At 41.4% G+C, this 27,115-nt stretch overlaps 1 protein-coding gene across 3 annotated transcripts in view; it reads left to right on the forward strand.

The window, feature by feature from the left end:
- Window positions 1-530: 530 nt before the first annotated feature.
- The window catches only part of Dcbld2 (discoidin, CUB and LCCL domain containing 2), a 70,832-nt gene continuing 44,247 nt past the window's right edge, over window positions 531-27,115 (forward strand). For all 3 annotated transcript variants that reach the window (XM_041672876.1, XM_041672879.1, XM_041672878.1), the window contains exons 1-2: window positions 531-997; window positions 14,358-14,585. In XM_041672876.1, coding sequence (XP_041528810.1) covers window positions 790-997; window positions 14,358-14,585 — 436 coding nt within the window. In that variant the 5' untranslated portion in view covers window positions 531-789. The remainder of the gene's footprint in view (window positions 998-14,357; window positions 14,586-27,115) is intronic.

The following is a 27,115-nucleotide window of genomic DNA, read 5'->3' on the forward strand; positions in this document are numbered from 1 at the left end:
AGTTTTAATTAAGAAAAACGCACTCTGCTATTTAAAACAGTCCCTTAAAAACAGCTCCCCGCTGAACTCTTCCAGCATCCAGCATCCCACCCCTTCCAGTGGCCTGATGTGCGACGGGGGAGGAGCCATGAGCAAGTTGGCTTGGGGGAAGCCAGAGAGCGCGGGATGGGGAAGTCCCGGAAGTCACTGACCGGAGAATCTCGGCGGGTTCACTTTGGGCAGTGGTCCCAAAAACTCCAAGCTCTCCAGCGGGGCGGAGACCGCTCCCGACCGCGGCTTGGGGGCGGGCCCGGATCGAGGGAGGCGGGTGGGACGCTCTCAGAGGTCTAAGGCGATTGGCCAAGGCGGATGAGGGGCGGTGGCGCTCCAGGCGAGGAGCTAACAGGTCGACGGAACAGAAAGCGTGCTGATTGGGCGGTACGGAAGGAGCTGGACCAGAACTGACCGCTCATTGGTCCCGGTGGACCGAGGAGGCGTGGCCGGCACGCGCGCGAGGGCGGGCGGGCGAGTGGGGCTGGCCTGTCCGCTAGCCGGTCCAGCTACGAGCGCGGCGGGAGCGGGTCCCAGCTCGCCCACGGTCCAGCCCTCCGATCCGCCGCGCTCCGGCTGGGGTTCTCGGGAGGGGAAGCGTGACGAAGCGACGCGGGCAGCCGGCAGCGGGCGCGGGAAGCCGGGCAGAGGGGTCGAGGCGCGCTGCGCTGCTGCCGCGTCCTCGCCGGGTGCTGCGGGCCCCGGGCGCGCGGGGCTTGGAGGCGCGCGCACTATGCGGGCGGACTGCCGGCCGCCGCGATGGCGAGCCAGGCTCCACTGAGAGCCTCGCACAGTCCGCAGGGTCCCCGAGGCCAGGCCGCGCCCGCCGCCACCGGCCGGGCCCCGCTGCCCAGCGCAGGCTGCTGTCCCCTCCCTCGTGGCCGCAACTCCTCCTCCAGGCCTGGGCTGCTCCTGCTGCTGCTTCTGCTGCTGCTCCTGCTGCTCCAGGACGTTGGAGCCCAGCAAGGTGAGTGGTGACCGGGACGGGTCGGCCTCCAGAGGCTCCTCGCTATTGAAGGAACCTGAGGACGCACCGAGAGATGCAACTACACCACATTCGATGTGCCAAGGGGAGGCTCTGCCGCTCTGTGTCTCAAGTTTGTACCGCTTTACTTTTCCTCGAGGCCATTCATTTCTCTCAAAAGAGGGACTTGAGATACTGCCATGGAGGCCTCTTTTCTATCTCCTCCTGGACTGATGGACGGAGTAGGAAGCAAATGAAAAAGCATCTAGAGCTTTGAAAAGACAGGTAGTGATTACTGTTCTTAGGGAAAGCGCCCAGGTTCTAAAGTGAATGAAGCAGATGGCAGTGATCTTTAGAGCCTTGCATTTGTAATTCGTCCTTTAGAACACCTGCCTTTATTGAGGACGGTGGTTTGTAGATTGATCTGATCAAACACAGAAGCTACCCAGGGTAGCGGTCCACTATCAAAAGGACAAATTTTTCCAGAAAGTGACAAAGCTCCCCGCCCCCCCCCCCCCCCCCCCCCCCCCATCTACAATCCTCGGAAAACCTTTTCCCTGAAGAGGGTAAAACTGTTGGCTGATAAATCATCACAATGGGAAGAGAATACAGGACAGAACTTTTTAGTGTTGCTTTTTCAGGCAGCATACCACATTTTGTTTGGCACTAGTTGTTAAACACATTTTCCGTTGCTTTTCTCATTGCATCGCAATGAGGAAAGATAAGGATTGTGTTGTTACTTGCTGCTAGGAAGAGTTTCTTTTTTAAAAATACATTTTCATCTATAAGTCCAGCTTCCCGCTGAGTGCACGTTTTTTGTCAGTAAAGTGCATCTCCAAGGTCGTGGGATTGTCTTGAGAAGCTGAGACTTTGATGGCCACGTGAGAGCGTAATCTCGAAGGGAAATATATGCTTGGTAAACTGTACTATTTCGTAGTCACATTTGAACTAAGTATTTAGATGTGTGGCAGGCAGGTTTCAGTCAGCGCTTGCTATATTAGAGTGTGGAAGCCTCTGAAATCTTGGCATCTATGCAGGAGGTTTCGTCCTAATGGTGAGGAAACAGACCTCTATGGCTTAGAGACACTTAGCGTGTGGGAGGCCCAGGACTAAGTGGTTCGTGTAAATCAGTACTTTTAACCCACAGTTAAGGGTGGTAGTTATCCCATTTCCAACAGAAGGAAACCGAGGCACAGTGAATGGGGCATATCTTAATATAGAAAGGACTATGACTATAAGCAGCACACTGCTGTGGTTTGTACATTTCTAGGTAGCCAAGTGTTTACATCGTGTTTAAAACAAATCTTCGAATAGGAGATTATTGTCTTTTGGAATATTTTATGGGCAGACTAATGTAACATGCAACATCATCTTATTTTTAACGACTCTGAATAATTTTAACCAGCATTTTAACATTATATTTGTCTCCCATCTTTCCTACGTAAACACCAATAGAGATCTACACAAATAGAAATGACACTGGGAATGTCAAAAAGACACGATTTTTATTTTTCAAAATTGGGTTAATTTTGTTTTGTTATTTTGTATCTCTTTGTATCGCTCTTCTGTCTTGTTCATATGAGAATTTACATTTCTTACATAGATTAAGAAAATGTAGTTTTACAAAGGGAAAGCATGATGTATTCACCAGTTATTAATCCTGAGTTACTAAATTGGTAAAATGAGGGCCAGTTTGGTGAGCATCTGAAAATTCAGAAATGAAATGAGGTGAATTCCCTAACTTTTGAGAATCTCCTACCCAAAGGGCTCCAGTGACGCCTGCAGTGAAATTTCTTTGAAGCTGGTCTTGACTAGTGTACACATTGCCTTCATGTCGTATGCTTTCCCTCACACAGGAAGTCCAGCCCTGAAGCACCTCTAGACTTTTTAATAGGAGAATGCCTACATGTTCCAAGATGGAATTTGTACTCTCTAAGAAGCCTTGGGAAGAAGATTAGAAAGAAATAATAAAATGTTATTTGCTGTCTTTGGTGGTAGAATTGTGAGCCATTTCTTTTTACTTTTTCAAATTATCAGCTATTCGTATGTAGTTATAATAAAGACAAATTGAGAAAATGGTTTTTGCTGACTAGATCTTTTTCTCCTACCTCAGCCTAGCTGGACAGAAATGTATTCTGTGTCTATTCAAGTACAAAAGTGATTTTTTATTTTTCTGACATTGTTTTGAAATCTATTACCTTTGTTCCAATTAGTGCCATGCATAGCTGTTCCTCAGTAGATTTTCTACTGAGAATGATTTTTCTTTCTGTTTGGCTTAGAATAAAATTCATGAAAGTTTTGAAAACTTGATCATTAACAGCAATATACTATAACTAGTATTCTTTAAATTTATAAATAGATTCAGTGTATTTACATGTATTTATAGGCTTTTTAGATGTAGCTCATATATGTGAATTCTAAACTTCATGGTAAGTTCATCCTCAAATCTTTATTGTTTCAGATGTTTATATTAAGTTCATTTTCAAAACCTTTTTAAAAATATACATTTTTTTTAACAAAACTGAAATTAGCGGAGCCTAACCTGACTGTGTATTTGCTACGGTAATAAATTTGCCTAATAAGAAGTTGATGTTCTACTGTGATTGAATTTCTATCTCCAGTTTACATTATGACTAGGAATTTGGGTCACCTCATCTCATAGCCCAGCTTCCTTCTTTATATTATAGAGGGTTTGTCTGCCTTGTGGGCTAGAATGTGACTTGAACATGATGGAATATCAGGAAATTAATTTTTAAAATCCATTAAGACTGATTTGTTTGCAGTCATTCATGTGATATGTTGGCAGGGGTATTGATTTTGGTTTGCAATTTAATAACCTACGAAACAAATCAGGTTGCTTCTTTGAAAGAATCATTTCGGTTAGACAGTAATATTGGTAGTTAATGCATGAAACTGATTGTGCTCTGGTAGGCTGTTCCTTTATTGACTTGTGTGGTGCCAAAGTATTTGTGAATTGTCATATATGAAGAACTCGGTTCTCTCAGCAAAGAAACGTTTATAATTACCTATATTAGGTTGACTTCCCGTTTTCTGTCCTGTCTCGGTTTGATAAAAACACAAGGGCAGCACAGGCTTTCTTGAAATCCTAGCTCTTTGCTGAAAGAGGGGAATCAGGACTTCCTGATTAGCTACACTACAGTGTGAGGCCTTTCAAAAACCTGTCAACTAACCTCTGAACCAAACCAAAGCAGGGCTGCTGCTACGACACTCTTCATAGTCATTCTCAAGTTGAGGATTTAGGATCCATCTATTTGCATGTGTTTAGTTCAGGTTCAACAGGTAGTTACAGTCTTAAAGAACAACATAAGAATGCAACTTGGAAGAGTGAACCTGAATTTCATTGTGCAGATACACGGGTCATTTGGAAGGATGTGGAAGGCTGCCCAAGATGAGAATGAATAGGAAGAGTGTCATAGCCACACTGCCTCCATGCGATTGCTGAAGTAGGGAATGAGACCAGTTAGCAACTTCCTGTGGGCTCCTGGCTTGGTTCTGGATCACTTTGTCACAAGTTCACAGCTGTGGCACTTTGCAGTCGCGGCACTATGAATATATTCTACAGAAGATGATGATGGTGTTGTAAAGTGAAAATCTTAGATGAGAATTGTCCACAGTTGTCTCTTATTTTATCAGTTTTCCATTTTCCTTCCTAGTTTGTGTCCTTGTAGTTTCACAACTTTAACACAGATAAACATATTTGTAAAATACAGCAAATCATAGAAGCTCAAATATTATCACAAGGCATTCATTTTTTATGAAGCTGTTATATCATTCAGACTTGCTTTTTCAATATTTTCTTATCCATTATACTTGTTATTCAGGAGAGAATCTTTAAGGAAGTATTTCACTTCAAAATGTTAGTTTGATAAAGTATTTTATGATAATTTTCCAGGTCGTTACTTGGGCTAACTCAATATAACTCAAAAAGATGGAAAATATAAGTATTCAGATGAACTAGTTTTTATGACAGCCAGTAAAATATTCGTTAAAGCAGACAAGATAGTGGGGACTTCTAATAATTACTAAACTTCACTTAGCCCACACTCTGAAGAGTGTGTTGTTTAAAGATGGCTTCCTAAGGACTGCGGCATAGAATTCTCGGCAAGGCTTTTGTTCAGTAAAGTTCCTTTAGCTTTGGGCTTAAATTGTATTGTTTGGAATGTGACAGAAGTTCTCAGTACTCTGCTCTATTTTTATCAAGAACTGTCGAGAGTGAAGGGTAGCAGTGATGAGCTCGCAGGAGAGTGTTCATGTGTCAGTACAACCCTGTGACATTCAGAGACAACATCACCTTGTCTTCTGAGGCTCTACAAGCAAGTCGAGCAAATGGTTCTGTTCAACTGGAGTAGGGTACACAGCAGTGTAGATTAAAGGAGACATTTTATAGTACCTGCGAAGCAGAAGCCTTGATGATCATTTTTGTGGCTGAATTTTGAAGAATTGGCAGATGTTGAGAAGCAGTGATCATAGTATCAACAGAAGGGAGTCAAAAGCTACTCTGTTACAACGAACAGCCAGCCTCAGCTGCTGGTCCCTGGCATCATTCCTCCTTGAGTCCTGTGCCCTTTGTTTCTGCCTATCCACTTGACAGATATCTGTTGACTGGTTACTGCCAGTCAGCTGTGATCCCACGGAGTAGAATATTGCTCTCCACAGTGACTTTCCTAGCATCTGTCATTGGCCGCTGTATCACTTACAGGATACTGTACAAACTTCGATGGGTGTCACACACATATTTTTTAACCACTGGTTTTTCCCTTCATCTTTGTCCTAATACCATACAAGCACCTGTCAGCACTTTATAGTTGGGGTATAAGATGGGGCTACTTTGTGCTTCACTAATGGGCAGTTTCACAACATTTTGTTTTAGTGTCTGTCCTGATCTCTCTATATATTCAGTCATCTGTTCTCAGATTCAATGCCCTCCTGCTCCTTTCTTCTTTTGATAATCCTGAGTCTTACTTGAAAATCACCAAGCAGCACCCTTAGAAAGAGCTCTGTAAGCATCACTACCTATCTCTGCTTTGGACTTTCCATGCTGGATTTCAAGTACTCTAGTCAACAGAGTTTGTTTTCCTGTTCCTAATTTTTGCTGTGGTGTCTGTTGCTCAGAATGTTTGTAATAACCGCCTTTCTGCTGTGCATCTACTGCCCCTGCACATTATTTGGTGCTAGTCCTTCATGCTTTTGGCTAATCCTCACACATGGCCATGCTTCCAGAAGCTTGGACACTTACTCTCCTGGGAATGGAGCCCTCCCTTGAATTTCACTGCCTGCTTCCCAGGGCCTAGGAGTTTATCAGTCTTCCCCAGCCCTCCCAGGAGCACCGGTCCTCTTTGCTATAGTTTCTTGACTCTGGGAGTTCTCCTTCAAGCTGGAGCTCTGAATATAGACATGGTTAATCTAGTAAGATCTTCTCTTTGATTAGCTGCTTTTAAGAATGGTGACGGCCCAAATCATTGCCAGAAAGTTGAACAAACACCTGCGTCATCTCCTTTAGATTCTGACTTAGAGTTTGTTTCTGATAATTGCCACAGCCCTTTTCCTTCCTACAGGAGAAAGTAGATCAAGAATTCCAGGCATGTGTCACTTGTGTCAAAGTTTATGGGCTGCACAGATTTAAAGCTGTCTCTCTGGTCTTTCAGTAGTGGATCAGTATATGCCATTAATTCAACTCTTCGGCTCAGCAGTTAAAGTATCCCCATTTCAAATGTGAAGACCCTCTTCTCCATCCATATTCCTGGTCCTTATCTCATTTACTGTTCATAGAAGTTCTACCCCGCTCAATGAAGAGTCAAATTCTGCAAGTTGAAGACTCAGGTATCGAAGGAAAATCACATGATTAGCCCATAACCGGCCACAAAACCACTCAGCACTCAATACTGTTCCTCCCTCCTGCTGTAACTCTTGAGACTTTTGATATGTCTCAGCTGTCCTTGAACTTCACCCTTTACAGTCATTTTGGATTATGGTTTATCTTATCCTTCCTTGCTTGCCTGTGTTTGTGTTGTATCCCAGGAGCTTGCTGTCTGGATGTGAGGCATGGCAAGGGTGGTGGGTGTGCTTTAGTTAGGATTCTTCAGGTCGTAGAAACTGAAATCCAAACCTGCTGCATGTAGACAACTTATTGGAGGATTCTGGGCTAATTTTCAGAGTGGAGCTGCACATCACTAAGCTCTTTCCCCCCAAAATGAAGGTTTGGGCTTTGCTCTCCCCTCTTACACCAGCCCAGTGTAGAAGAGATCATGGTCGCTGGAAGTCCCCGAGATAAGTGTTAAACTGCAGAAATTCTGGGATTTTCCTTCTTGAGCAAAACACAGACATTGGAGGGAAGAGTGAGTAGGCGCCGGGTGAGTCAGTGCCCGTACATGGACCAGTCAGCCAACCAGGAGGCATGATGTCATATAACTGTTCAGAACCTTCGGACAGTCTTCAGGAGGATCAGCACTGGATTGACAAGGCCATCTTCTCAGGGTGGGAAACAAGTAGAACTTTTAATAGTGTGCTGATTTATTTTTATTTTATCTTATTTTGTTTTATTGGTTTTTCTAGACAGGGTTTCTCTGTAGCTTTGGAGCCAGTCCTGGAACTAGCTCTTGTAGAGGCTGGCCTTGAACTCACAGAGATCCACTTGCCTCTGCCTCGCGAGTGCTGGGATTAAAGGCCTGCACCAACACCACCCAGCTGAGTGTGCTAATTTAAAGAGCTTTGTATATGCGGTCGTTGTGTTCATGTGTTTGTGAGGCAGGCTCCTGCTATACAGTCCTAGCTGGTCTGCTGCAGACCACTTAGCTAAGGCCGGCGTTAAGCTCTGACTCCTCTGCATTCAGCCTTCTAAGCATGGTGGCAAATGCCACCACTCTCAGCTCAGAAGGTCTTATTGAATCTACACAATTGCCTTGGATCTGCGTGGTAGAAATCACATTTAAGTGAGCTTATATGGAATTATGGAGGATTTCAGAAGTTCTTGACTGGGGTTTGCTTCTGAGTTAAGCAGAGGGTGTTAAGAGCTTTGTGTTTTATGCCTGCCTGTGACCATGCACGTAAGTAGAGTGCATTGCCCTCCAGATCGCAGTGGTCAGCTGCCATAATGTCTGTAATTAATCAAATTAAAATACAGTAAGGAGATTTGCTAGAGACTAGGAGTTCCTGGTAGAACTCGCCCTCCCTGAAGTCCTTGCTGGGTCTGCCTGCTGTAAACCCTATGGACAGGGCCCACCATGGCGTGCACAAGCTGTCCCCTGAAGGCCTGGGGATACTGAGTGTGAAATGCTGTGCCGCGGCTGAGCGGAAGCGGATCTTTTAAGTAGATGGCAAGTTTTGAGGATTTGGAGAAAGATGGGGAATTCTGGAACTTTCCAAATGAATGGGCTACTCAATTAGAATAGAAATGCTTAGTAAGGAGCATCTCTCTGGAATTTATTATCCTCATAAGACCAGAGATTATCTGGTCTCTGAAGTTGCTACAAATTCTCAAAGGTACAGGGCCATTTTCCTTCTGTTAAGTAGCTAGATTGTAGCCAAATGTAATAGGTCAGCCCATGACAGACAAAGCTTGGGTGTGGTTTTTTGTGGTATTATTATAGTTTTGAGAGAACAGCAGTACAAATGTATGACAAGAGTGAGGGGGTGGGTTCTGCCCCTGCTGTCAGGTGTGCTCATCAAATCCCCACTTCTCAACACATGAAGTTTGGACTCTTCCTGTCCCCATTTTACAGACAGCAAAAGGTAGCTTAGCTACAGTAGCTAACCTCAAGGTCAAAATGACTTACGGAGAATGGGCATCTCAACCTGCGGTAGAATTCTGAAGTTTAACAGTGGTGTCCTGGGTAAAGTCTGCGTGTAGTGAGGATTCACATAGTTTACATTCCTTTTTAAGTCATACCTGTGAATTATTTCATAGACTACATAATCTCTTTGGGGCTCATGCCCCGAATTAAAGGAGACCCCTCCTCTCCTTTAATTACCTTCAGCTCTTCATCTGAAGTAGGGCCTGGAGTTATCCCCATCCTCAGGGAATGGCATGGCAGCTGGTGGCGTCATTGTCCAAGTCTAGTTTAGGCGACTGGATTTTGGAGATTTCATGGTGTGGCTTTGTAAAACACGTATGTAAATAAACAACAGTAAATGAACTCAGGAGGCTCTATTTGCATATACATGTGATATACACACACTCACAGTATGTAACTGATAACTAAAGAGGTTATGAATTTGAGAGCCTGGAGGGACATAGGAGGAGTCGGAGAAGGGAGATGTAAATACAGTACTCATGAAATTCCCCAAAACAAATAATAAAGACCGTGTGGAGACATGAGTTCAGTAGGAGAAAGAATGATGGGATTATTTATGTTTCTAAAAGTTGTCCCTTGGCTCTACATATATGTCTGCCATATATTTAGTATTAAGAAAATAATTAAGAGAAAGGAGTTATCAGCCAGTAAAAACCTTAATTTCTTAAGTGAAAGAAGCTGCTCTGAGAAGACTGCACAGCAGAACTTCCAGTTGCTGGCATTCTGGAAGAAGCAACGCGAACAGTAAAGAAGAGTGATTGCCAGCGGGCGTGAGTGCAGGTTGGGAACGCCAGGAGGGGTGAATACATGGTGTGGCCATTAGTATCCAGATTTGCCTAGATCCAGAGAATGTACAGGACCAAGAAGGACTCTCTCTGAGCTCTGGAAGTTGATGCGTCTGTTGAGATTTGTCAGCTGTATCCCTTTGTGAAGAACCCGTGCTCAAGAAGTCTGTCTACAACTAACTATGGTCTGTGGAAGATATACCACGTGACCACCCATCCAAAGAAAACTACAACACCAACATTAATTTTAGACAGGATTGACTTCAGAACACAGGATGTTCCCGGGACAAAGAGCACGAAGTGAAATTAAAGTACTAGGCAGTGATATCTGCTTGTGGTTATACAGCTTAGGAGATCTGGTAGTTTTAGGGCTGACCTAATACTTCTGGTGTGAAATTCACGGTATGAATAAAACAGTAAAACCTCCACTGTAGTCGGATGAAACTGAATGTATTGTTAACAGTTATAACTTTGCTTTATGAGCTTTCTTCTCCTCACTAAATGCTACATGTTTGTCTTATCTCACAGATGCGTCCTGAGATATGTCAGAAGCAAAGCGTAGAGGAAGCAAAGTTAGGCTCACCATCTCACTGATAAAACCACAGCCCTTGAAAACTCTCTGACAAAGGCTGAGCTGTAAAGAAAGTTCCATTGCTCTATATTTGGGGCATATTTCTATAGGTTTTCTGCATTTGTATTTGTTGTTGCTAAAGGATACATTTCTAGAAGCCACAGGGCTCCTAATATTAAAACTCAGCAATGGTATTATTTACTAGTAACCATACCATTAAAATACAAGGGGGCCAGAGGCCCAGCCTAATCAGCATCCGGACACACACTTGTCTAAAAACACACTTGGTTTGGAATTTGATTAGAACAGCCTGAAATAAAGCTGTATTCCTAATTGCATTATTGCATAGTCATTTGATTATGTTCATTGTCTTCTGTGGGAAAACTCGTAAAAAATAAAATGAAGGAAAGTCTTTCCATTGTTTTCCTGGAAGAGTATCAAAATCTCCTATCTGCCTTAACACATCTGGCCTTGCACTCCTCAGAGGAAGTGAGCACACGGTCTCTAAGTAATCCCTGGGTACATCTGTCTGCAGCCCAGCAATGAAGCAGTCAGATCAAATTCCAATGTTCTTTCCCCACTGAAATAAACTTAAAATGGAAAGTACACAGTAACGGGCGTCCACCCTTTCTGGCCAGTCGTAGTCTGGTGGAGACCATTCATAGAAGGAGAAGGAAGTTGGCAGCAGTGGTGGTGGTGATGCGGTTGCAGAGTTCCCAATGCTGTAGTGTGTAGACTACAGTGATGGGAGGACCTGGGGTGGTGTTTGGTTTCGTTCTTCTGTAGTAGTTGTACTTTGTCAACTCTGTCAGACATGGGCATGTCCTGGGCACAGAGCATTAGTTTTTTCAGTATACGTGGCTAGTCAGAAAATCTAGGGACAGCTACCCTGACCCTGTTGTAGCATCCTCCTCGTCCTCTTCTGAGACTGGAAGCTCGGAGTCTCCAGTGAACATTCATTGAAGATTAGTTAAAAGACTTTTTCACTATAACTTAAAACTGAAGGATTCACTCGCTTCAGACACTAGGAAGTGGGAGATACGAATCTCCACCCTTTAACTGCACCCCGAGTGAGCCGAGCAGCATTGCCATTTGGCCAAATGAACCCAGCTGAGAACTAAAGCAGTGAAAGTCCTCTTCCTCCTTAGAGACAACTGAAAACCTGCAGTGTTCTGTAAGAGGAAGAGGGGTTGGGGAACCTCCTCTGGAAGTAAGTTAGATGGCCTCTTGATAATTTTCTAGGTTTTGGCTTTACTTTTAAATATTTTTACATATTTTGGATGTTTTCATAAATTGGTTTTAGTTTTAAGAAGCATAAAAATAACCGGGAAATTGATTGCCACTTTTGAAGTGGAAGCAAGGACATGGTTTTCCCTTGACTTGAATTTAACGTGGGGACCTTTCAGTGGTGAGAAGTGTGTTCCACACTGTAGGCATGGATTCTTTAGTCCAGTGGTTCTCAACCCTCCTAATGCTGTGACTCTTTAATACAGTTCCTCATGTTGTGCTGAACCCCACCTCGAGCCATAAAATTATTTTCATTGCTACTTTGTAACTGTAATTTTGCTACTGTTATGAATTGTAAAGTAAATATCTGATATTTCTGAAGGCCTTAGACCCAGGTGACAGGATTGTTTGACCCCAAAGAAGTCGCAACCCCCGGGTTGAGAACTACTGCTTTCTAGGTCAAAGCTGGTTTAGCAGGTCAGGAATCTGCATGCGAGATGTCCGGGAGTTGCAATGTAAGTGTGTTTCTTCATTTAAAGCAACAGGCAAACATGCAGCTGCTGGCATAGTAAATATGTGTTCTGCATAGCCACCCCTTCCAGCTGGGCTGTTCTAAACACATAGATGGTGGCAAATTCTATCTAGTTGGGTTAAATTTATCAGAGTTTTTGAAATTTAAAACACTCGGGAACGCTCACGGCAGCAGACTGGAGACATCCTTTTAACTTGGGTTTCTGGTGCACATCATCTGGAGAGGAGGGAGTGCTGAACTCCAGCACATACTTTAGAGCATTCTTGGCACACTGCTGTAGACTCATCGGCTGTGCCCTCCCTCCCCCGACACAAGAGCCTGAAAAAAGACAGCTCCGTTTTAATTGTTTTCCTGATCACACTGCATGCAAAAACCCTATTTTCTCCAATTATTATTTGTTTTGTTAACCTTAAACCATTTTAATGGTGAAAAGGACAAGAAGCAATTTGTATATTTTAATGAAAATTTAAAAGTCTCATTAGGACATCTAAAAATTACTCTGAACACTCTGCTTGTACTCTTTGGCATTCATTTTAAAGTAACAACCTTCGGTGAGTGGCAGTCTGCAGGGGACGCATGAACTGCGCTACTGCGGCACAGTCGTGCGGAGTTATCAGGAGCTGGCTTTCGGGATTCCATCAGCACTTCCAATCGTTGCTTTCACTTTTGCATATCGGAAATAGCAGCATTTTGAAGCTTTTAATTATCAAGGGATTGTTTTTAAAATATTGAAACACTTCCAGGAATCACAGGCTAGTTTCAAACGTTAGAATTATTTTAGAGTACTTGTTTTTGCCTTTCTAAGGGGAAATGTTAGTGATCAGCCAAAGTTGCTTGACTTATCACTGTGAAGGTTCTTATAGCCTTGTGATTTTGCTTTATGTTACATCCAGAGGAGATTCATGGGATTTTATGGTAGCTGCAGGAGGAAATTTTAGTTTTTCTTTTTTTGTTTTTTTTTTCTTTTTCTGTTTGTGAAAAAGCTTATTTTATTGGAGAAAATCAGAGGGTGCATTTCAACCCCACATTGTTTCATTCTCGTCTTATGTCTTTTATATTATTAATCCACTATGCCTAGTTCTTGTACATGAAAGAAAGCGGGGCTCAAACATATAGTTCACTGTTGACTGAACTTTATATGAGAAGTGTTTGTTCAGGAACACAAATACGCTGTACTGATGTGGATTGGATAATAAAACTTTGCCAGCAGAAGATACGTGTTGTTTCAAGTGTTGTTAAAGGGGTTCAGGCAGGCAGTTGTTCCTTTGTGGAAGTTAAATTGCTTTTTGGTAAACTGAAGTTTCTCTGTTGCGTCCAGTTAATACATTCTTGCTAGACACCCACTACTTGCTACAAGACTACTAGGCTGTTAGAATCTTTAATCTGTTCTAGTGAATGATATCAATAGTACATTGTTAAATAATAAATCAACATGATGGAAGTTGTGTTACAGCCTCCATGATCATGATTAAGTTAAAATTCAGAAGTATTAATTTTAATGTTTTCTTCCATAAGATCTATCCTATTCCAAAACGTGACAACCAATAGCTCTTTTAAAGGAGGAAACCCCTTTATTAAAAGGATACACTCATCATCCTGTTACAGAGAGGCTCACTGAATCCCATAGCTACCAAATGCTGAATATTATCTTGGAGTAACAGCTCAATTCTTTAGGTGTACATTTAGTCAATAACATGGACACTTATTTGAAAATCAACTGTGAGAAAGTTAAGATGCAAATATTTCATGTTTCCAGACAACATACTGGTACTAAAATTTTAATGCTCAGTTGCTGAAGAAACTTCTGAAACAAAGTAATCCTTTTGCTAAGATATTAAGATCATTTCTTTCCTAGTCTTCAGTGAGTCATTAACATTTTGTTTTTTCCTTTGTATTCTGAGAGAGATAAGCTTTGGGTGAAGTTACACAGTCTGTTCTCAATGGAATGTAGAATTAAATGCCAGCAAATCTTGCTTTGGTGCCTGGGACATCTTCGTATGCATTGATGTTTTCTAAAAATGCTGGGGCTCACCTCTGTGAGCATCTTGTATTTGTAAGTCGGGGAAGCTGACCACGTTTTTACATTTACATTGACTTTGAATGTTTACCAGGAATACGTGCTGATATTCTCATTTATTATGATACATATTTAACTATTACATAATTGTATGTCCCAATGGAAAGAAAATCTTTGAACTTATAAATCATGTTAATTTTAATTTTGTTGCGTTGTTGGTTTTGGCCTAGCCTGACTTCTCTGGTTCCTTGCAGGGAATAGATATGCTCAGAGCCATGTATGTCATCTGCTGTGTGTGTTGTAAAGGAAGTGCTGGCTCTCTAAAACATATGATGTCATACATTGCTGTTTAGTCTGTAAAAGTCCTGATTACATGTAAGCTTAAGATGGGAGAATAATTTATTTGTTTCTTTTTTCAAGGTGATGGGTGTGGGCACACCGTACTAGGCCCTGAGAGTGGGACACTTTCATCCATCAACTACCCGTACACCTACCCTAACAGCACCGTGTGTGAGTGGGAGATCCGAGTAAAGATGGGAGAGAGAATTCGCATCAAGTTTGGTGACTTTGACATTGAAGATTCTGATTCTTGTCACCTTAATTACCTGAAAATCTTTAATGGAATTGGAGTCAGCAGAACAGAAATAGGTAGGACATTAATGCGTGTTATATATCATTCCCTTAGGCTTTAAAACTGAAATGGTTTTTGATGTTTAATATTGAATAGCTGGTGCATAAAATGATGTGAGAAATCATAGAAAATTTAGAAATCTCAAATCAAATCTTCTTACAGGAAGAGGATCTTCTCATCTGCTTATTACCATGTGCCCTTTAGTACAAGATGGGCATGGCAACCTCCTTGCAAGATATCAGGTGGTTACCTTCCTGCAAGATGCATATGGCAACCTTCCTGTAAGATGCATATACTACCTTCTTTAAGATGCACATGTTACCTTCTTGCAAGATACATATGGTTGCCTTCATGTAAGATGTACTTGGTTACCCCCATGTAAAATGCACTCGATTACCTTAATGCAAGATATACATGCTATCTTATTGCAAGATGTGTATGGTTACCCTTGTGCAAAATGTGCTTGGTTACTTTGATTCAGGGTGTCACTGTGCTGCTTCTAAAAAGGTAGAAGTTAATTCTCTTATTTTTATGTTTTCTTCTGATAGAGATACAATTCATGCGTACTTAGGAGGAATTGTAGCATGCCGTTTGTGGGTTTAGAATCCAAACCACTTTGGATTAAAGTGTGTTTGCCATTAGCCTGCTGTGATCTCTTGAGAGCACCTGACCTGCCTTCTCACGTATGCAAGTGTATATGTAAAGTGCCTAGAATGGTATGTGGTGCAGAGTGTGGGGTGGTGACTGTCTGTCAGATGATTTCCAGTCTGTCGGAGCAGTGGCTCTCAGTTAGAGCTGTGTAACAGAGTCACCTGGGAGACCTAAAAACAGACCGTAGGCACGCTTTCCATCCGAGACCAACAGATTGAAGTTGATCGTGTGAGACGGAAGCCTCGGAGTTATAAAAGCTTTCCAGGAGAATCGACTTCGCTGCCAAGATTTAGAAGTTTGGCTTAGAGATCAGTACCATTCTCTGAAGAAAGCTGAAAACTTTGTAAAGGGTTTAGTGAACTGACACGAAATAAAGAGCTCTCTCGAATTCTGAGTTTATTTGGAAGCATTTTTTGGAATCAGTACACACAGTAGTTTTCAGAATTATAGTTGGAAATTTTTAATTGCTCTTTGACTATCCAGCTTGTGGTTATCCCCTGACCTCTTCATCCCTAGCCATGTCTTCATCCCATCCCACCTCTTGGGTACTGGTTGGTAACCTGTGTTGTTACTCTAAAAATTCTTGATTAACCTGGTGGCTGGAGCACCTCCTGCATATTCATCAGCATAAGGTGCTGGGTAAAGCTGCAGAACCTGGGCCACCTGCGAATGGGGAGCAGCAGTACTGCAGTACTGGTGGAAGACCACATGGGTCGTGCCTCTGGGGATCCAGAGGAGCAGGCGCTAGTGCTCTGTGAGCACCAGCTTGTCTACCACTTTATAGGAAATGGAAGAGATGGAAAAATACACTATACATGCTCACTAAGGACTAAGTAAAAGTAGGGGAGCTTCTGTAGAAACAAATGGCCTTATTTGGTCCACATATAATATCATTTAAAAAAGAAAAAGGAAGAGGAGGAAGAAAGGATGGGAAGAAAGGAGGCTGAAAGTAATGTTTGGGTCCTGGTTATTCTGAATGAAGATAACTAACTTTAAAAAGACGTTTTTCCAGTTAAATTTTGTTTACTTTTCAAGTTTTTTATTTGTTTTTAGTATGTTAATTGAAATAAAATATCATCACTTCTCTCTCTTTCCTCTCTTCAGCCCCTCTCATATACCCCACTCTAGGAGATAGTCTCTTTTTCTTTGTGTGTGTGTGTGTGTGTGTGTGTGTGTGTGTGTGTGTGTAAAATCTGTTGAGTTTAAGGTTTTTTATTTGCACATATATGCTTTCAGAGCTGACACTGTGTTGGATAACCAATGAGGAGGCTCATCCCTGGGAGAGTTAATTTTCCTTCTTCCAGCAGTCAGTAGCGGCCTGTAATTCTTTGTCTGGGGTGAGACCCCTACCAAATCTCCCCCCTTCTACATTAACATATCCATTGATACTGCCATTGCCATTTCTAGGAGAGACTGTTTCACCACCTTCTTCCTGGTACTCTGACTCTTAGGATCTTCCTGCCCCTTCTTCCACAGTGTTCCCTAAGCCATAGATTCAGGAGCTGCCATGTAGATGGAGCCATTAGGACTGGACTCCCCACAATCCCTTAATGTCCACATGTTGTCCAGCTGTGGGTTTTGTTTTTTGGGTTTTTTTTTTGTTTTGTTTTGAGACAGGGTTTCTCTGTGTGTCTCTGGCTGTCCTGGAACTCACTCTGTAGACCAGACTGGCCTCGAACTCACAGAGATCTTCCTGCCTCTTCCTCCCTGAGTGCTGAGATTAAAGGCGTGCACCACCACTGCCTGGCTCAGTTATGGGTTTTTGTGATGATACCAATTTTCCATAAAAAGAGGCTTATTTGATGAGAGATAGCCACACTTATCTGTGGGTATAAGATAAGATTTAGGATGGAGTTAGTGATTATGCTGCTTTGGCAAAACAGTGGTGCATTCTTGTCTAAGATCCATGATCTCACTAGTCCCATGAAGCTGGTTAGCCCTCCAGCACCTGGTATGATTTCCCTCCTGTTGAGTGGGCTATACATTCAGGTGGACAGCTGTTGGTTGTCACAGACATGTGAGTACTACTTTTTGCACCTTTATGTATATCTAACCATGCTGTAATTGCCCTGCTTCATAGATGTTGCAGCTGGGTGGGACCACTTCATTGCTTCCCTCCCTGAACAGCTTGCGTAATGTTTTCTGAGCGCATCAGAGGAAAGAGGCTTTCAGCCTGAATCATCTGAGTCCTGGATCCTAAGTGTGTGGTATCTAAAAAGTAGTTTAAAGCTTAGTAGAGAAACTTGTGAGGCACTGACCATTCACTGATAATAAAGAATGATTGTTTTAAATGGGGAAACGACTTCAAAGACTTTGAGTAAACGTGGCAGGGGAGGTATGAGCCAAACAAAGGGGTCGCATAGGAGCTAACATTCTAATATTTGTGTGTCTTTTGGAGCTTTTCATGGTAACTTTTTTTTTTTAATAAGACAAAGTGTATTTGGAAAATGAGTTTTGGCCTTGTAACTAGAAAGGAACAGTGGCATGGGAGACACTGGGGACATGGGTTTGACATTGCTCTGTCTAGCCAGCACTCCAGGAGCTCCCTGTTACGAGTCTTCACCAACTGTGAACCTGCCTAGATTTCAGTCATCTTCTGTACCTTTAAAGGCACAGAGTAAAGTCATATTTGATCCTGCTGGCATGTGATAGGTGTTTAATGGTCTCAGCTGTCTTGTATTTTCCATTCTTTTTCCTTTTTTTCTTCCCACCTCCACCCTTTCATAAGGTACAAAGTTGTAGGAAGGTCAGAGGGCCGAGTAACTATGGCTCCTGCAGAACCTCAGTTTGAGGGCCTTGTTCGCTCATAGCAGTGACATGCGCTGGTCCTCCATTGCCACATGGTCTATGGTTAGTGGTAGAGATGTGTTTTCTGACCCTTCACAAAGAAGCGATGATCCTTTTAAAATAGGCAGTTAACATTCTGGCCAATGTATCTCTGCAGAGGATTACAGAGGAGAGAAATAGAAGTATAGTTCCTAGAGGATGATGTTTTAAATCATACTCATTAGGATGTGCTCAGCTGATCTATGTTGCGGCTGGGCAGTTATTTCTTGTGTTCTTGTATATGCTATTAGCAGCCTCACCTTTTCTACCTGACTTCTGAGTTGCCAAACTGTGAGGTGTTTGGAATACCACACGGGATAGAAACACTGAGGGACAGGTGGCGTGTGTAATGATTGAGTCTTAAGTGGCTTTCCAGGGAATTCTGTCTCTGCTTAAGCAATCTGTATTAGAATAAGAAAAAAAGATAATTGAGTTTTGACTTAAACTTTTTGATTTTTTTAATCCTTAATGTAAGGCGCAGAATATCTTAAATTTATCTTGTCCATATCTTACAATTCATTATTTCTTAAGAAGTTTTTTTGTTCTGTTAATGTAGAATAAAACTAGAAATCAGTATCTTTTTTAGGTTTGGAACAGTGGGCTACCATACCCTCTAAACACAGACTTCATAATTGATGTGTGGGTAGGCATAAATACTGGTATGTACACATTGCATCTGGTTTTTTTTTTTGTTTTCTCTAACTGTATTTATTTAAAATGTTGAGTTCTTGCTGATTTTTAATCTTTACCCATTATTTATTATCTGGTTCATTCCATCCTTTTCTGTGTGTATTATAACTTCTCTCTAGGTCTCCTTGTGCTTTTGTTCAGTGCTCAAACCAGAAAATTCAGAATTGCTAAAGCTTTGTTGCGAGTGTTAAGCTTTTTTTTTTTAATTTATTTATTTATTAAAGATTTCTGTCTCTTCCCTGCCACCGCCTCCCATTTCCCTCCCCCTCCCCCAGTCAAGACCCCCTCCCTCATCAGCCCAAAGAGCAATCAGGGTTCCCTGCCCTGTGGGAAGTCCAAGGACCACCCACCTCCATCCAGGTCTAGTAAGGTGAGCATCCAAACTGCCTAGGCTCCCACAAAGCCAGTACGTGCAGTAGGATCAAAAACCCATTGCCATTGATCTTGAGTTCTCAGTAGTCCTCATTGTCCGCTATGTTCAGCGAGTCCGGTTTTATCCCAGGCCTTTTCAGACCAAGGCCAGCTGGCCTTGGTGAGTTCCCGATAGAACATCCCCATTGTCTCAGTGTGTGGGTGCACCCCTCGCGGTCCTGAGTTCCTTGCTCGTGCTCTCTCTCTCGAGTGTTTAGCTTTTTGACACTTTCAAATGACTTTGTCCTCCACAAAGTTCATACTCAAGAACTGTACAGTAGAATTACAAAGGCAAAAGTCTCATCATGTTTTAAGTACGAACCTGGAGTGTGATCCATATGGTGGCCCTACCTGCAGGAGAAGACTACTTAAATTTATTTGTGTGGAGTCTTCACCTGAGGAAGTGCTGTTTTCCCCGTGTTTGAAAGAAAGAAGTTTTGGTATCTCCCATAAAAGTTTATTTTTCTAGAAAAGCTTTGAGAAAGCTTTCTCAGTGTGCTATGAATGCTTCCCTGTTGCCTGGCAACAGGTCTGGTTTTACACATGACGACCCTCTGTTTTTTAGACTAACTTGGTTGTCATGGGGACTGCTCACTATCCTTACAGAAGCTGTGAGCTTTAGAAGAGCCAGAACCTTCAAGCAGCACCTTTTTGGGAGATTTTATCACGAAATTCAAACAAAATGTCAAGTTCACTTTTAGCCATAAGTTTGTTGGTTTTCCAGAAGATGGCTTTTTCTTGTTTGATCCTTAGAGGCAGGGTCTCAATGTAGCCCAGGTTAGCCTCTAGCCTGGAATTATTTTCCTGCTTCAGTCTCCTGTGGTGTGGGACCATGGTCTGTATTCTGTCAATTATATTTTAAATAAATGCTGATTGGCCAGTAGCCAGGCAAGAAGTATAGGCAGGACAACCTGACAGGAAGTAGAGGTGGGTAAATGAGAACAGGAGAATTCTGAAGAGGGAAGCCCATTCCTCTGCAGTCCTCGCCCCCACCACAGAAGAAGCAAGATGTGACTGCCTCGCTGAAAAAGGTACTGAGTCATGTGGCTAACATAGACAAGAATAATGGGCTAATATAAGTTATAGGAGTTAATAAGAAGCCTGAGCTAATGGGCCAATCAGTTTATAGTTAACATAGACCTCTGTGTGATTTCTTTGGGACTTAACGATTGTGGGAACCAAGCAGGACAGAAACCCCACCAACACTTCTGAATGCTGGAATTGTGGCATATGCTGCTAAATTGGGTTTTAAAAAATAATTTTTTTGACAAAATTACATGTATTTGTGTGAGTACATATGCTTGTATGTACTTGCATGTGTGTGTGTGTGTGTGTGTGTGTGTGTGTGTGTGCATGCTCACAGAGATCAGAGGAAGACTTGTATGAATTTGTTTTCTTTTTCAACCATGTGAATCTATAGGACCTAACCAGGTCATCAGACTTGATAAGTGCCTTTACCTTTTGGGCCATCTTGCCAGGCTTGGCAAATACCTCTTCAATCACTGTTAGTGGAAGCTTCCCAAAGGAAGGACAGAGTCTACAGAGCTGATGGGCAAATCAGTTTCACTTAGTGAATACTTTGATCCCTCTGAATGCTGTAACCTTTGTATCAGGATGCTTTGGTCTGCCTGTTAGTGCACCTGCGTGCCACAGTAAACTGCAATTCCAAGAAAAAAAAAAATATTTCAGGAGGCAATTATACTTACAACCAAAGACTTTAAAACCAGCTCCCTGTGCTTTGGTTAAGTGGAGAAGTTTAAAAGTTTCAGATTTTATGTCAATCTGGTGAAGATGGTGCTGTTTTGTGCAGAGGATGCTGGACTAGATGTAGCTGGATGGGATGGTGCTCTTGAGGAGTCAGCACTAAGGACCTTCAGAGACAGACGTGTTAGAATAATGTTAGTTACAGTGTTAGCATCATTCCCTATGTAGAAAGCTTGGAAGCAGGAATGCTGAGTTATGTCTGTGGTGTGAGCAGGTTCAGGTAACTAAAGGACATCCACTCTGAACTCAGCACACATTTCTCTACCGAGAAGAGTTTAGGGGTCTCCTGTTGCTGATGCTCCTAGACATCACCAGAGTTTTCAATGGTTGTACCAGCTTGTACCTCCCACTACTGCTGGGTACTCTCTATTTTGACTGGTGTTGCTGTCTAGACAGTGTGCCTTACAGTCGGCTTTGTGTCTCCATGGTGGCTCATGGTATGCACTGCTCATGTTTGTTAACCAGGTTAATGCTTTCTTTGGTAAAGAATAGCAATTGTCCTGTACTTTTTGCATTGGTTAATCCCACCTCTCTCTTTTTTTTTTCTAGTACCTCACAATATTGCTGAGGTTGCTCAGGTAGCTAGGGCTGCAGACATGCTGGGTTTTGTTTGTGATCTCATTCATTTGTAGGAGCTCTATAAATGCAGTCCCGTTATGAGTTCCTTTTATCCGTGTACATTGACAATATCTACTCTTTTTCTTGGCCTGTCATTTCATTCCCTTATTGGTATACTTCGATAAACGGACATTAAAGGCAACTTCATTTAATGTAATGCATTTTGATTGTTAATTTCATTTAATGTAATGCACTTTGATTAAATTTTTTCCTTTTATGACTAACACTGTTGTATTGTATTTAATATATTTTAGCCCATTTCTTGGTTATGAGGAGTTTTCAAGGTTTCGTCTTTGTGCCATCTACAGGTAGTTCCTGACTTTTTCCAGAGTTGATTTCTTTTTCTTTGTATGATGTTTGAGATAGGAGTTAGATGTCAGGGTACATTTTCACATGTAGATTTTACTCATTTTAAATGTGCAAATATCAGATCCATTCATTAAGGAAGTATGGTGAACTAACTGAACTAACTTGTCTAATATCAAAACATAGTTACTTCCTGATATAAAAGATTGATGTTTTTAAAACAGTCATGACTGTCTTTGTAAAGGAAGGCAAATACATTCTTAGTGATCTTGTTCCATCCTTTGGAATATACTCAGTGTCTGGTTTTTACATCTCATTTTAAATGCTGTGTACCTCATAGTCTTTTGGTGTCTTGAGATAGGGTTTTCTGTGTGCTCTCTGTATAGTCTTGGCTATCCTGAAACTCCCTCTGTAGACCAGGCTGGCTTCAATATCACAGAAATCCACCTGTCTCTGCCTCTTGAGTGCTGGGATTGAAGGTGTGCACCACCACCTCCTGGCTTCTATTTCAAAAAAGAAAAGATCTTACTTATGACACCCTCCTCTGAAGGTGGGTCTTTATCCAAGTTGCTCTAGCTAAGGCAATATTTCTTTTTAAAAATCAGCTTTTCAGACACAGTATGAGAGAGATCTATAGGCAAACTTTTCATAACCCATCTGCCAGTTCCCAAACTGACAGGGAGACTCATTTTTTACACTCCTGATTCCCCTGCATCTGACCCACGACCCTCTGACTCTGCCCATCTTCCCAGTGTCCTTTGTCTGGTTTTCTTCCCTAACCTTATCCTATCCAGCTATTGGCCAGTCAGCTTCTTCATTAAGCCAATGACAGTGACATATAGTCACACACTATAAAGGAATAGTCCATGTTTCCCCCTTTTTGTCTCATTAAAAAATGTTTTAACTTTAACATAGTAAAATTATATACAACAAAAACAGTTAATAAATAAGAATTATAGTTACAATATCCAGTCCATTTGTATATGGCAAAATCTGAAAAAAAATATTCTATTATCAATATTATCTTTGTGAGTCTAGAGTTTTATAACTTATTTACCTTTTATCATAATTAAGAAAAACTGTGTGTCTAATTATTTACTCTTTAACTCTTATCAAAGACCCCAGTAGATTGAAATATTAACTAACAACAGGGATGTCTGGCTTCATCCTAGGTTCTTCCATAATGCTGGGGAATCCAGCTTTGCCCTACAGGCCTGGTATACCTGACAGACATTTCTGAGAAGCAAGAAATTTTTAATGTTTTTATTGAGCTGTATATTTTCCCCTCTCCCCTTCCTTCCTCTCCTCCCCTTCTACCCTCTCCTATGGTTCCCATGCTCCCAATTTACTCAGGAGATCTTGTCTTTTTCTACTTTCCATATAGATTAGATCTATGTACGTCTCTCTTAGGGTCCTCTTCGTTGTCTAGGTTCTCTGGAATTGTGATTTGTAGGCTGGTATTTCTTTGCTTTATGTCTAAAAGTCTCTTATGAGTGAGTACATATGATATTTGCATTTCTGGGTCTGGGTTACCTCACTCGATATGATGTTTTCTAGCTTTATCCATTTGCCTGCAAATTTCAAGATGTCATTATTTTTTTCTGCCGTGTAGTACTCCATAGTACTACATGTAAATATACCACATTTTTCTTATCCATTCTTCAGTTGAGGGGCATTTAAGTTGTTTCCAGGTTCTGGCTAAGAGAATTTTGAAGGACTGATTTGTCGTATTGGCCAAGTCTGGCAGTTGCTTTCTATTGGGTCGTGCTGATCCAGTTTGGATACTATACTGTCAGCAATTGAGGTAAAGGCAGGGTTTTTGCCCTAATGCCTAGCTTTTGCCATAAGAAAGGCAAACTCCATATGAAGTTTCTTTGATATCTATTATCTTCTCTGAAATAAATTCACGCTGCCAGGAGCAGACATATCTCACTGTCAAGAAGAGTCTTACATTATTAAAACATTTTACATGCCATATTCTGTAGGCCTTTAAGTGTTTGAAGATCACCTATCTAAATATATCTGTTTAACCTTGAAAACGTGCCTAACATTACTGCTTATTATAGATGGCTAACAGCTAACCTGTATTTCTTAATACGTTACATTTTATGTGAGTTGCATAAGCAACTCCAAACAAGAGTAGAAACATGCATATAGTATAGAAAAATAACCTAAAATTTGTATTAATAAACCAAAGTCCATACTAATGTAAAATATTTTGAGATTAATAGATGTTTTTAGAACTGAAATAGATTCAATAATCTACCCTTTTTTCTCACATTCCTATATCATATCCCCCATTTATTCCTTTAGAAGGAGATCTTTGGATTTAACTCTTTTGTTTAGCTTGGTTTTTTACTAAGACCAATAAAACTTTGTTATCAACCCCCCTTTAATAGTGATAATAAACACCCATAACCCATCTTTTGTGAATATGGGCATTGTTTTCTAGACTCCTTTCTCTTGTCTTTGGGCACTGTTATCTTTGTGGGAACCTTGAGAAAATTGGGATAATAATGAAGTCTAGGCTGGAGTAGTCTGTGAAGTTGGACCATCTCAGCCAGCAGGCTTGAAGTTATTTTAGATGCAGAGTTTTGAGTAGAAAGAAACAGGGGGCATTTTGAAATGCTGGATCATTTGGGCCATCTGTTTTCATTGGTGTTTGGGCCCCTCATTCTGGAAGTACATATTTTTCATTTACTTATTTATTTATTATTTTTCTCTGCTCTCCACTCTTTCTCTCCCTTCCCCTTCTATTCTGCCCCATGGTTCCCATGCTCCCAATTTATTCAGGAGATTTTGCCTTTTTCTACTTGCATGTAGATTAGATCCATGTATGTCTCTCTTAGGGTCCTCATTATTGCCTAGGTTCTCTGGGATTGTAGTAGGCTGGTTTTCTTTGCTTTATTTCTAAAAGCTACTTATGAGTGAGTACATATGGCATATGTCTTTCTGGGTCTGGGTTACCTTACTCAGTATGATGTTTTCTAGATCCATCCATTTGCCTGCAAATCTCAAAATGCCATTATTTTTTTCTGCTGTGTAGTTCTCCATAGGGCTACATGTAAATGTAGCACATTTTCCTTATCCATTCTTTGGTCAAGAGGCATTTAGGTTGTTTCTAGGTTCTGGCTATGACAAACAATGCTACTATGAACATAGTTGAGCACATCTCCTTGTGGTATGATTGATCATCCTTTAGGTATATACCCAAAAGTGGTATTGCTGAGTCTTGAGGAAGGTTGTTTCCTAATTTTCTGACTGATATCCAAAGGAGCTGTACCAGTTTGCACTCCCACCAGCAATGCAGGGGTGTTCCCTTTACCTCACATCCTCTCCTGCATAAGGTATCATCAGTGATCAAAACATGTGTAAGATGGAAACTCAGAGTGTTTGGATTTGCATTTCTCTGATGGCTAAGGATGTTGAACAATTTTAAAGTGTCTTTCAGCCACTTTAGATTCCTGTTGAGAGTTCTGTTTAGGTTTGTGCCCCCCCCCCTTTTTTCCTGGATTATTTGTTCTTTTGATGGCCAATTTCTTGAGTTCTTTGTATATTTTGGAGATCAGTCCTCTGTCTGATGTGGGGTTGGTGAAGATCTTTTCCCATTCTTTAGGCTGTCGTTTTGTCTTGTTGACTGTGTCCAAATAAATCAAAGACCTCAACATAAAGTTACACTGAACCTCATAGAAGAGAAAGTGGGAAGTACACTTGAACGCATTGGCACAGGAAACCACTTCCTAGGTATAATCCCAGTAATACAGACACTGAGAGAAACAATTAATAAATGGGACCTCTTGAAACTGAGAAGCTTCTGTAAAGAAATACATAAATTTTTAAAAGTAACATTCGTTACAAGTATGGAATATGTGGTGTGCACAAGTCAGTTAAAAATGAGTCTTTTGTTTTATGTTTAGGCAGGTAAAATATATGTTATGTTTCTTATAGTTCTTCTAAGTTTCTTCTTTTTTTTTGTCTGTAGCCCGGATTTCGGGGGGGGGGGGGTCTTCTCCCAACCAAACTTGATTTTCTTTAAACCAGAATGAATTCATAGCTTCTCATTTTCTGTGGAAAAAAAGCATAACCTTTTCCCACAAAGAAACATACCTTTTGATTTAAATTTTGAAATCAAGATATTTTTTAAATATATGGGTTGATTTACTCTAGCAGTTTTTATAATTCAATGTGTCTTAGCGCAGCTATCATTTCTTTATTTAGCAATCAGAAAATCCAAAGACAACACAATAGCATACAGAACCCAGACTCTGTGTATATTTTATCTTTACATGGCTTTCTAAATGTTGCTCTACTCTTTTTATAAGGACTTCATTGTTTTAAAAGTATTTTTATATTTTTATTACTGTTTATACCATTTCTTTTTCTTTCTTTTTTTCTTTCTTTTTTCTTTCTTTCTTTTTTTTGGTCTCTGAATCCTATATGAAAACAGTTATGTTTCTACAGTCTACACAGCTGGATAGAAATTCACAACATGAACCAGGCATCTGGAATAAATGGGTGGAAAAGCCTGGGCACTGGAAAGATAACAGCACTATCATGATGTAAATGGTACAGAAGACATTATGCAGGGAGAGGCTTGTGGAAAACTGGAATGTGACTTATTGTTTCAAAGACATATCCCTTAGGTGTAACCACTGTTTGCTTTTTGAAATCTTTTTCTAAAAGTTCCATATAATGATAAAAAGGGTCGATTTAAACCAATTATCACTTCCTGGGTGCAGTTCTCCCCATGTAGGTTTGCACAGGTAAGGCATGCAAGGGTAGCATTGTTACACACTCAGAGAATGCGTACCAAAGACAAGCCAGAATGTTTGCCAGTTTGGTCAAGGGTGAGGCTGGTGATGGGATGGTGATGGGCACAATCACAGGCTGTCGATGTGGGAGGAAGGGGGCACCAGACACTTGACCCTCACAGTCCTGCTTCCAAGCACTGCCAGCTCCCTTCCTGGTGAAGGAGTATTGTGTGGGAGCAAGACAGATGGGGCGAGGGAGAGATGGAGAGATTACTTAGTGTAGCTGTCTACATATGCTGGAGCTTAGGAAGAAAATGCGAGCCCAGAAGGATGACCTAGTGGACAGGGAGTGCAGCAACTGTCTATATACCCTGGGGGGAGGGGAGGCAGTGTCTGCTTCATGAACTTTGCTCTTAGGGTATAAGCAAAGAGATGTTAGTGTAACAAGTGTGCTATGGGCTGAACTATCAGAAAGTCATTTCTCAGCTTTCTAGAAGCCCTTAGTCTGAGGTTCAGAGCCAATAGATTGC

This window comes from Microtus oregoni, unplaced genomic scaffold (genome assembly GCF_018167655.1).
Source record: "Microtus oregoni isolate MIOR12 unplaced genomic scaffold, Mior012 000023F_ref0000262, whole genome shotgun sequence".
Classification (NCBI taxonomy): Eukaryota; Metazoa; Chordata; class Mammalia; order Rodentia; family Cricetidae; genus Microtus; species Microtus oregoni.